Source organism: Panicum virgatum, chromosome 2K (genome assembly GCF_016808335.1).
Source record: "Panicum virgatum strain AP13 chromosome 2K, P.virgatum_v5, whole genome shotgun sequence".
Lineage (NCBI taxonomy): Eukaryota > Viridiplantae > Streptophyta > Magnoliopsida > Poales > Poaceae > Panicum > Panicum virgatum.
The window spans coordinates 51,591,873-51,604,045 of NC_053137.1; the positions used below are offsets into that span (position 1 = coordinate 51,591,873).

At 51.3% G+C, this 12,173-nt stretch overlaps 1 protein-coding gene across 1 annotated transcript; it reads left to right on the forward strand.

The window, feature by feature from the left end:
• The first annotated feature begins 866 nt into the window (after positions 1 to 866).
• LOC120695813 (double-stranded RNA-binding protein 3-like) lies at positions 867 to 2,812 on the forward strand. The gene is made up of 3 exons (XM_039979047.1): positions 867 to 1,396; positions 1,497 to 1,716; positions 1,820 to 2,812. The coding sequence occupies exons 1-3, from the start codon at positions 1,151 to 1,153 to the stop codon at positions 2,395 to 2,397; spliced, it is 1,044 nt and encodes a 347-aa protein (XP_039834981.1). The 5' UTR covers positions 867 to 1,150; the 3' UTR covers positions 2,398 to 2,812.
• The last annotated feature ends 9,361 nt before the right edge of the window (positions 2,813 to 12,173 follow it).

Sequence of the window (12,173 nt, forward strand, 5' to 3'; positions counted from 1 at the left end):
CTCATCTGCTACTATCTTGCGTATGAACCTGGACAAGTCTCTGACACTAAATCCGAAGTAGCGGTGCGGTGAGCCGGTGATACGCTTTTTCTTACGGAGTAGGTGCCTTTTGGATCCCTTCAGATTAAGAGGATTCGGATTATGGATTCTCGTAATTCTGGTATACAGTATTTGGATAGCTCAGATTCTCGAAGCTGCTTTCGGAATCCGGTGGGATCCAAACGGGGTCGTATGTATGGCCGTCGGCCCATCGCATCGCGCATACGTCTGATATCGGCGAGCGATTTGGCAGCGATGGATCGGGCGGCTGAAATGTACCCAGCCGAGTTCACGAAACATGCTATGAACACGTGATGCGGGCAGAAGCCGATCCATGCGGATCCGGGATACGGGTTCTGACCGACTGGCGGGCTCTGGGCATGTGTGATCGATCCAGCATGGTTACAAAGCACCATAAATGCCGCCATTAATATCAGAAGGTGTCTGTGCCCATCTCCCTCCACCCACCTCTCCTCTCTCCCTCCCATAGACCAAGGCCGTGTTTGTTTTTCAATAGCACAGCATACCACACATTTTCCGAGAAAAGAATCTTCAATGCATGGAGTACTAAACGAAGTTTATTTGTAAAACCTTTTCACGGATGGGTGTAATTTTTCACGACGAATCTAATGATAGTAATTAATCGATGATTTACTACAGTAATGCTACAGTGACTATCCTCTAATCGTGCGGTCAAAGACCTCATTAGGTTCGTCTCGTGAAGAGTACAGCGTTGTGAGTTAGTTTTGTAAATTACTTTTATTTAGTACCCCTAATTATTAGTCAAAGTTTTTGTGCTATTTGTGCTAGGGCAATCCAAACAGAGCCCAACGCTGCAAATAGTGAGAGAAGAAACACTCAACACTGCACCATTTGGGAGCTGCGCAGTCTACACCCTCACTGCTTAAACACTCTCACCTCCTCTTCTTCCTCCTCCTCACCCCTTCGGCCCTCGCAAGTCGAAAATGCAACAGCCCACCATAACCACAGCTGACATCCCCTCTCTGCACGACCACGGCGCCATGATCCCTTGATAACTACAAGAAGAGGAGGAGGAGGAGGAGGAGGCAGATAGGTACTGTGTAGCAACGCTGCCAGCAGGAGGGGAGGGATGTACAAGAACCAGCTGCAGGAGCTGGCGCAGAGGAGCTGCTTCAGCCTGCCGTCGTACGTGTGCACGCGGGAGGGCCCCGACCACGCGCCCTGCTTCCGCGCCGCCGTCACCTTCAACGGCGAGACCTTCGAGGGCCCCAGCGGCTGCACCACGCTCCGCCAGGCCGAGCACGCCGCCGCCGAGGTCGCCCTCGCCCGCCTCTCCCTCCGCGGCCCCTCCACCTCGCTAGCCTCCCGGGTCCTCGTAAGCCGATCACCCGCTCGATTATCTTCGTTCGCGTGCTCTCTTGCTTTGCTTCCTCGGCGGCTGACGCTTGCTCTCTGGAATGGATGCGTGCGTGCAGGATGAGACGGGGGTGTACAAGAACCTGCTGCAGGAAACCGCGCACCGGGCCGGGCTCAAGCTGCCGGCGTACACCACGGTGCGCTCGGGCCCGGGCCACTCGCCGGTGTTCGCCTCCACGGTGGAGCTCGCCGGCATGAGCTTCGCCGGCGACCCCGCCAGGACCAAGAAGCAGGCGGAGAAGAACGCCGCCATGGCCGCCTGGTCGTCCCTCAAACGGAGTACGTAAACCAGCCAACCCCGGAAAGTGAAATCTCGCGCGGATCTTTGCCAGTCGTCGCAGAGCATTGACAGTCCAGAGCACCATGACTCTCGTTCTTGCAGGGCCGGAGGCGCGCAAGGAGCCGGGCGCCGGCGACGAGCAGGACCACGTCGTCGTCGCCAGAGTTCTCGCCGCGCTGAAGCCTCGAAGCGACGGCAAGGCGGCGCCGCCTTTGCCAAAGCAGTGCGGCACCGGCTCTTCTCCCTCCGCTCTTCGGCGCCCGTCGCTGTACAGACACCAATGGTGGCCTCGGAACACCCCTGCTCAGCCGCCGAGGACTCCGACGGCGCCGCCGGCCGGCCCCATGATCCTGCCTCCCTTCCACCTGCTGCAGCAACGGGCGTCGAGCTCCATGGATGCCGCGGCGGCGGAGCTGGTGCGCATGCTGGAGAGGGCGGCCATCGTGAGGGACAGGGCCGCCGCGGAGGCGCGCCCGCCGTCGCCGTGCTACTACGCGCCCGCGTCGGCGTACCACCGCCACGGCGCCGCGCCGAGATCCTTCGCCGCGGGCGGGCCCCACGCGCCGGCTGTGAGCGTGCGGTCGGTGATCCCGGTGTGCGCCGCCCCGCTGCCGCGGCCGCCGGCCAAGGAGGGACGGAATGGCCCAGCGACATCCTCGGATGCAGGCAAGAGGGTGTGAGCTCGTGGCCAGCTTTTGAAGCGCACGAAGAGAAGAAATCGTACTCGTTAGTAGTCTTATGATGAGTCTGGCTGTGGTCTCGCAGGGGAATTTTGGTCACAACTTTCTCTGTACAAAAGTTTGTTGTGTGTGAGGTCAACCATACATCTCCATCCCCCTTCATCTGCTGTTTTGACCATGATCTGGATGGTGAGATCTTCAGAGTTCAGAAAGGCATCCATATACTGATATACGGCCTCCATGTCCATGAGGCCAGGCATGGTTTTAGATGGATGAACATATGATATAGTTGTAGTACTAGTGTTCCAGAGCTTCAGTACAAGCCATGCTCCCCGTGTTAACCAGCGTATCATCTCGTCGGCCTGCAGACATGTGTCTCGCCATGTACAAAATTTCAGCTCGTATCCATCTCCTTTTTTTTTCTGAAGCTTATCTGTGATTTTCTGCCTGCTTAAAAATCACAGAAATTTCACCGCAAATCAAAAGAAATGCAGAGAGCCAAAGTCCACGCATGTAGACAGAAAATAGAGCTGAAAACTCTATCACGAGGTACTGTAAGTTGCAACCTCACTACGGAGTGAATGAATCAGCCGTATGGGCTACCACCGTCAAGAATCACGCAAGAAATCGACTCGGACGGTACACGTACGCGAGGTGGAATCATGCAAGGATCGAAAAAAGGGTAGTGTACACGTCTCTCAGATCCAGAGTTTATGGTGACCTTGACCGCTGACCAAACGGCACATGCCACATGCAAACCAGGAGACGTCCGGATCATGCGGTTAGGCCCTATTTAGGTCAGTTTTCTAAAAATTTTAGAAACAGAATTTTGGCATTTAGAAGTACTAAATAAAATTTATTTATAAAATTTTTTACACGGATAGATTCTAAATCGCGAGATGAATCTAACGGATCTAATTAATTCATCATTAGAGATTATTTACTGTAGCACGATGTGTCCCATCATGATCTAATTAGACTTAAAAGATTCGTCTCGAAATTACACTCGAGGGTTATAGAATGAGTTTTGTCAGTTATCCACACTTAAAACTTCTAATTAGTAGTCAAACATTCAAAATTACTGTAGCACGGTAATTTTTTTGGAACTTAAGGGAAACTAAACACCTAGCGTCCCAAACGAAGGCTACCACGAGGACACGAGGCATTGCATCGTGGAATGGAATGGCGAGGCAGACGCAAGGAGGAAGAAAGGGGCGGGGTGCTACTGTGCTAGAGGTAGAGGAGACTCGACCCCTGTTTGGTTTATTTGTGATATTTATCATAAATTTTGACTAATAATTAGAAGTATTAACTAAATATAATTTATAAAAATAATTTTACAATCTTGCACTACTTCGCGAGACGAAACTAATTAGTTTTTTAGCTACACGGTTAGAGGTTAGTTACTGTAGTATTACTGTAGCCAATCATCAATTAATTACCGTCATTAGATTCGTCGCGAAAAATTACACCCATCCGTGAAAATTTTTTGTAAATAAACTTCATTTAATACTTTATACATATAAAATTCTCTTTTTGCGATAGGTGCGATAGGTGAAACTAAACAGGGCCTCAAGAGGAGAAGGCAGGCCTGGGGGAGGACGGGTGCGTGTGGTCACCACTGATGAGTAGGGAACTGTAGTATTTTCGTTTGTATTTAGTAATTATTATTCTATTATGAGTTAACTAAGTTCAAAAAATTCAAACAGTGCCTCAAGAGGAGAAGGCTTGAGAAGGCAAGCCTGGGGGAGGACGGGTGCGTGTGGTCACCACTGATGAGTAGGGAACTGTAGTACTTTCGTTTGTATTTAGTAATTATTATTCTATTATGAGTTAACTAAGTTCAAAAAATTCATCTCGTAAATTATAGACAAACGGTATAATTAATTATATTTAATATTTCATATATGCGTTAAAATATTTAATGTGATAAATTTTTTTGTAAAATTTTAAAATTTTGAAGGAAACTAAACAGACCTAGCCCTCCATCTCGAGGCATTGATGGGCGTAGCGGAGGCATTTATTGCCACATCAGAGGGGTGGCCACAGGGGGACGAAGCGGAAGAGAGGGGATGGCAGGCACGCTTTAATGACGAGGCAGGGGCCATTTACTGGGCGCTGTCCTCCCGCCATCAATGCTGCCATTGGCGTACTAGTCCACCCGCAGGCCACAGGCCACAGAGGGAGGGAGAGCAGCGAGCGAGCGAGGGAGCAACGCCACGACACGGACCCCATGGCCCCAGGGGATGGCCGAGCGCGCGAACACGCTCCGGCGAACCAGCTGTCCGCTGTTTCATATGCTAACGCTTACCATGCACCTCCATTCCTTGTTCCTCCCCAGTCTCATTCACCTGGCTGGTTGCCGGCGACGCGGAGCCGGGAACGCATCCGCTGCCCGCTGGCCACTCCGAGATCGGAGACGCATGGCCATGGTGGCGGCGCGACGGCCGCCCCCGCCGGCCCACCCCGCGCGCGGCGCGCCGGGATGTGTTGGGTGTTCGTTCGGCCACCCGCTACTACTCGCGCATCGGCGCGTGCACACGCAGTGATTTGCCTCCACGTCGACCACGACTAGCCTCGAAGCCGTAGAACACTCGCCGTCGCATAGCCGCAGCCCCACCCCGCCCACGCCACACTGTCTGGAACGCCGCGCGGCGCGCGCATCACACGACGTACCAACCCCCACGAACGGCACCGCCCGATCGACGAGCGGCAGGCGGACGGGGACGGACACGATCGCCCGATCGATCCGCGCGGTTTTGGCAGGCGCGCCGGCCGTGTGGCCCGTTCCTGGCGTGGTGGTCTCCGGTCTCGGTTGCCGGGGGGTGGTGGGCTGGTGGAGACTGGCGATCCGGGCCGTAGAATTTATTACAGCCGGGGGGCGTTCGAGCTTGACCAGCGCGGACCGCCCGGTGGGTACGTTTGCCGGGGCTTGCGGCTCGCGCCATCGGAGAGGTGGGCAAGAAGAACGAGGAGTTCGTGGTCCCCGTCAGTGCGGCACGGGCTCGCGCGCGGCACGGAGGGGGTGGGGTGCGTCGCGGTCTGGCGATGACGCGTCCGTGCGGCCGGTGCGGGTTCAGGTCACGACGAGGAGGCACGGGCGATGGGCGTCGGATGCGAGAGGCCCCTGCCGGAGGGGGCGTGCCAACGGAGAGCAGCGACCCCCATCACGGAAGGATTGTAGTAGAATGACTCGGGGCGCGCACGCAACCGCGCGGCGCCGCGGGTAGACGCCCGTCCTCCTGCGGCAGGCTCCCATGCCTTCCACTTCTACTTTGGCGGTCTTGCCGGTTGCAGCTCAGGTTTGTTCCTTTGACCCTGGCCCCGGCGGTCAAGCAGATCGGTGTCCGCCGGCTGGGCCGATTGGCCCCCGAGACCAAACGAATCTCAGTCCTCACGCGAGCCATGATTCCAGCTCGGTCGGGGACGGATTTCTCGGCCTGGGGTAAAAAAAAAACCTCTCACTGTGCTCCTGAGCCCTGAGGTCCTTGGAATGGATGGTCTGATACTCGGGCCGTGTACTCCGACCTAGCCGTGCGGTGCCACCTAGGGGCTGGTCCGACGCTAGGAGGCGGTAGTCCGGCCTGGTGAGACGGTGCCGCCAGGTCCAAAATCGGAAAGAGACGAGATTCGGGGGATTTCTCAGCCGGGGTCAAACTAGCCTTTTCTTAATAGAAATGCCGCGGGGGCGATTTTCCCCGCTCGGTCCGAGTTTTTTAGAACGAGCACTGGCTTAATGTGCTGCCGCCCCCTTTCCGCATCGAAGGCTCGCAACCGACGCGATTCATCTCCCTGTGGCGCACCGTCACCGTCGGCCCGCCTGAACTCTGACGCCCCCCCCCCCTCGCCATGGCCTATACTTCGCTTTGAAAAACGCAGGCCGAGATCACTGGTTCAAACACGTAGTAATGGGATGCCTGCACTGCTCTGAACTCTGAATCTTCTTCTCCTGTTGGTTGCTGCAGGTGCCACCGTGCGAACTTCACTGGTTCAAACACAGACCTTCACCGTGAAGAAGAGGGGCAAGAGCTGAAGTGACATTGTAACCTCTTACTTGTGACAGATCCGCCGAATTAAAATATTTAATTAAGCGTAACCGCCATCATTTGAACACATCAGGCACATTAGCTTAATTAAGTGTAACTTGACAGACTGTTTTCAACCCACAGGCCGATCAACATACACCAGAAGTCTCGCACGACGGCGAGCACATACGGTACTAGCATGACATAATCTTACAAAAATAGTAAATAATATTAAGATATTTACAAAATTACTTTTCAAATTAAAGTGCACATAATAAATAAGAGCAGCGGAAGAGAGTCTAACCTGAGAAAATTTTTTATTTGAACTAAAAGAAATAAAATGAAATAAAACGATAACTATGAAGACGTGAGGACGTCACATCGAGCCCATCGATGTGAATCCGGATTAGCTCCTATACCTGAAATAGGGTAAATAACAAACCCTGAGCAACTAATACTCAGCAAGACTTACCCGATTATTGGGTATACTTAGCCCACATATCTAGACATGCAAAGCTTTCTGGCTGGTAGTTTGTTTTGCAGAAAAAGCATCGAAAAATGGATCCTTATTTCCATATTTTAGCTCAATTTTTTTTATGGGGTAACCATCATCTAATATTTGCCTCCTAACTAGAGCAATTATGGTGGAGCATTAAACTTGCATTACACAATAATCATCAACAGATATAATACATGTTCCATAAAATATTACTACGATGCAGCAAAGAGATCAAGACTCTCATACCCGCGAGACACGGCGAATCGACCCGATTTAACCTTGCAAGGTGGACCTAACCAACACGGCACGTATTTGCCCCGTCGGACTATACGAGCCAACCATTCCCCTCTCCGCCTCGAACTACAGAACCGCCCCACCTGCATTTAGTCAGCCGAGTTCAACGAGAGACCACCAAAAGTAAATACATGCATCCCAATTCTCCGGGGCTACTCAACTCGCCCTAAGGGATGGGTAGAAGTTCTATACTTTCGAAGCAAGGCAGTACTCGGCTTACCGATTTCGACTACTTCATACTCCCAGCATGCGGTTAGTACAATTCAATCCCCGATCAGCACTGCCGACAACGACCGGTCCTTAATCGACACAGACGGGACTAAGACACCCAGGAACCCTGTCCTGCTACCATACCTATATATCATCATCATTCCCTGTCCGGTCTCAAATTTCCATTCATGCCATATCAAATTCAATACTCATGTACTGGAATATAAATATATCATATATCTCGCAAGTAACCGGAAATTACTCGACTTCTAAACATCCTATATCTCGCGAGTGACAAGAAATCACTCGACTTCTACCGAGAACTATTAAGCATAGCATTACTATCGTCCTATACATACTAGTATAAACTCAAGGAAACCTAGAGATCATGCAACTAGGGTTCCAAACAACTCCTGAAATATAATGCACAAATAATAAATATATATAGTGAGTCATAATTTAAAATAGTAGGTCATGCACCAGGGCTTGCCTGAGGGTAACACTAAATTAGTGTTAATACTAGCAAGATCTTGGGCTCTTCCGACCATTGGGCCGGGTCTTCGGTTGCTTCAGCGGATCCTTCCATTTTCTAGAGATGTCCACCGAACACCGTCTTGTGGTTCGGCCCCAACACCGCATGCTTCATGCCCAAACGTTGTACATCTAGCATACCTAAATGAGGTGCAACGATGCATGTGTATGAATGCAAGGATGATGCGATAAAAGGTGCAGCAATACAAGCACAGGATCATTATTGCCTAAACATGAACAATTACACAAGCGGAAGTCGTTTAAACATTACACAAGTCTAAACAAAGTAAACCCAATTGATTTTATATTTTTAACATGCTCCGAACTCCAATGATGCATTTAACAAGTTATAGAAGTATTTATGTAGCATAATTAAAACTGTATATAAAAGGTTGCCAAATAATACATTTTATGGTTCTATCATATTGAAGCGCCCCGACCCGAAGATCAAGGCTAAATCATGTATTAATTACCGAATAAGGTCTCCGGCATAATACATATTACATCAAGTGGAGTCCAGAGTCATACAGAGCTTTATTCAACACGTACACGAGGGGTGAAGTGACAACACAACGCTACACAGAACAACTATAGGATAACGACTAGCATGACGGCATGGAGGACTAGCTCTTCATCCATCACGGCTCCACTCAATCAGTTTGGGTGCGGACACGATCTACTCGTAGTCTTTTGGCACAAAGTCAGGATCCTCTGGAAGAAAATCAACAGGGGTGAGTACAAAAGTACTCAGCAAGCTCCACCTCACCCTACGGGAGGGGACTGACATGCACGGCACATAATAAGCACATTCTACTAATAATGCAACTAATGGTATGCAACCCCTTCCCGACACAACCCACAATAGGTAGCTCACTAGTTGTCAGGACCACACCGTAGCCTGCCCATACCGTGGGCACGGATCATTCGAATGGATTATACACTCTGCAGAGGTCGTACACTGTACCCACACGCTCGACTGCCCGAACGGACAACCGACATAAACGACACCCAGCCGTGGTCTCGCCCCAGCCCGGCCGCACAAACCCTCGGGCCCTGACCACAATGGTCTATACCCGTAAACCATCCCTGCGACCGTCAGGCTAACCAGTGGGATTAGGCTAAGTCCGGCCCATACCGGAACTTGTGGTCGTACTAAAGTAAGCTAGGTGAGATGTCAAAACAACTCGGTCCTTATGGTTCACCAGGGCAGCAACCATCCCTCAACATGTCAACTCGAGCCTACCACCATGGTAGCACTCTCCTACCAGTCTACCACCACGGTAGCGCCGGCTCCATCATTCCCAGCTGCCCTAGCCTCAGCCAAAACCCTTCATATCCTAGTCTCAACTCTAGACATGCATAACTACTCATATGCATGTATGAGCACACTCAATCACTCAAGTACCGGTATATGTAATCAATCCTAAACCAGGGCTACAACTAGACGTCCTCACATGGATGCAACCGCTCACGTAGGGGTCGATGAAACTTGCCTTCGCTTGCGTACGTGTTGTCGTCGGCGGCTTCTTGCTCGTGGTATGGGTCTTCTGGCTCCTTGGCAGGCTCCTCCTCGGTCACTCTGTGATCTACGGGCGAAAACGGCACAACCGGCAAACAAACACAAGCAAGCAATAAAATAAGGTTAAATGGAGATGAAAATAGGAGGAATAGATAGTATATGATTTGAGGAGAGTTAAGGAAAAAGAGTTACGTGAAAAGGAGTTGATATGAAGGAGATATTGAGTTTACAGTATTGATTAGTAGAATGATTTGGATTAAGTGCTCACGGCCTGGTGGGTGTTTTGGGCATTTATTAGTGTTGTGGAGTTAATGGTCGGGGGAGCTGCCTGCCATCTCACCTTGGCGCGGAACAGCTCGAGGAAGAGGGCCAATTGTTGGAGCTTCGTCTCGTGAGTGAGCTGGGCTCGGGAGGAGTGGTTCAGCTGGCGGAGCGAAGCGGCTCGGTGTGCTTGGGCTGGTGACGGGGCTCGTCACGGCCTTGCTCCTTTTATAGGCGAGGAGAGCAGCAATGGCGTTGCACAAGGACGGGCGGCGGCGTGGGCTGCGGCAACTCGTCGTCAATGCGAACAGTGGCAGCGCTGAAGGCGCAGCGTCGAGGCGGCAAAGCCGGCGAGGACGCTGCAGCGGCGTGGGCGATGTGGGGACGCGGGGGTGGGCGGCACGGTGTGGTGCCGGCGGTAGTGCGCGGTCCCGTCGTGGGGCTGGCGTGTCGCGCGTGCGCGAGCGAGAGCGAGCGCGGGTGAGGCGGTTCGGCGGAAAAAATCTCGGCCGGCACTGTGCGTGGCGACCCCGATTTATAGCGAGGTGGGTGCTGCCATGACGGATCATTTCAAGGTCAATGGTGTGGGTACTCTGTGGCTTCCAGGGAATGATAAAGTTATGGCAAATGAGGTAGGCGCTGTCATAATCGTCTGGGAATTATGGCATGGTACGGTGACTCGAGAGGCTTTTATGGAGAGAGACGAGATAGTTTTTGTCGTAGGTGCAAGCATGCGTATGCTGGTTGCTGGAGGGAACGAATGTACTAATGCAAGACAAGAGTATAAAATAGTTTACCTAGTAGTTATGTAATACCTCGTATAACGTTAGTATTATTTTATATTACTAGTTTAATTGCAACATAAGTTTTATTTTAGTGATTGTTGGAAATTGAGGTGGCCCTACTAAGTTGAGGATCTACACCAACTCACTTCAGAGTCGGTCAGCTTCTAGTTACTTAGTGTACCGGGTCCTTTTGACGGCAGAGCCGCCTTTTGCTTCCGGGAGGCAGAGCCTACCAACAGATGAAGCTGGCTTCCGGGTGGCAGAGCCAACCTTCGATGAAGCCCAGACCCTTTTGTGATCCCGGGTGACAGAGCCAACCTTCGATGGATCACAACTTATACACTAAGTGCTAAGCTTAACCGGTAGACTAACACTTATAAAGACGCTTACCTTATTGGAGCAATTATGGAACACACACCTAGCACACTCTACCTATGCTCACTTCTACCATGTCTTTGGATGTGTGTGGGATGGAGTGGAGTAGTATGTCATGGCAATGGGTGGTACCCTCCTTATATAGGCACCCATACCCTCTTGGATGAGTGACACATGTCACACTCTAGGAAGTTCCCTACAAATATCTAAGTTCCCTACATATATCTGTTTCTAGAAAATTCTAAATTTTACCATGACAAGAAAATATCCAAGCTTCATGTCTTCTTTTGATTCTTGTGGAACATTCTAGAACCTTGTCATGGTGAACAAAATTATGCCATGGTTTATCCTTATTTTTATAGAACCTTCTAGGAGTTTGCATTATATATTTCAACACTCCCCCCTTAATCGTGATGAAAACTGGGATGTTACACATATAGAGCATGAAGTTACGAAGCTAACAAAATTGGTTTTGTATTTTTCTGATTTTCTGCAATTTTCTACGTATTTTACCAACACTAAAGGTCTGTGCTGATCGGATGATCCGATCCTATGCCGGATGATCCGACCAAACAATCCTTTTTACCTCTGGAAAGTACCGGATGATCCAACCCTATGCCGGATGATTCGGACCTGGGAATTTTTGGAGTAAGTTTCGTGCACTAAAAGAGGGTTGAGTCGAATGATCCGGTACTAGGCCGGATAATCCGAACCTGGGTGGCCGGCGGCGGCGCGTGTGGCGTGTGGCGGCGCTCCGGCGAGGAAACTTCGGGAAAAAGGGCCGGGGAATGGGCGGGGAACTCACCAAGAACCCATTCTTGGGGTCGATTTGGGCAGAGAAGGGCCGGAGAAGCAGATCGACGCGAAGGGGTGGAGCTTGAGCGACTCCAATGGTGGTCGGCCGGGGGAGGGTCGATTACCGTTGATTCGGTCGGGGATGATCTCGGCCAGGGTTTGGGGAAGGTGGAGGAAGGTTTGGGGAAGGTGCTCGCGCGAGGAATCGAGACATGGTGGCCGGAGGAAGGAGATCGACGGTGGGTGGTGGTGGGTCTGCTCGGCTCGGTTTGGGGGAGAAGAATGAGAGGATGGGGGCTTCGAGAGCGAGGATAGGCACGAAAGGAGGAAGAGGAGATGACAGCCGGGGCCCACAACCAGGTAAAATATCTAGGGTGTTACATTACTCAAGGTTCTGACACCATTTGTCCTCCCCCGAACCTCGAATTGATGGCGATCCTCCTCTCGGCTCGGCCCGTATACGACCATGGTGCACTCGTCTC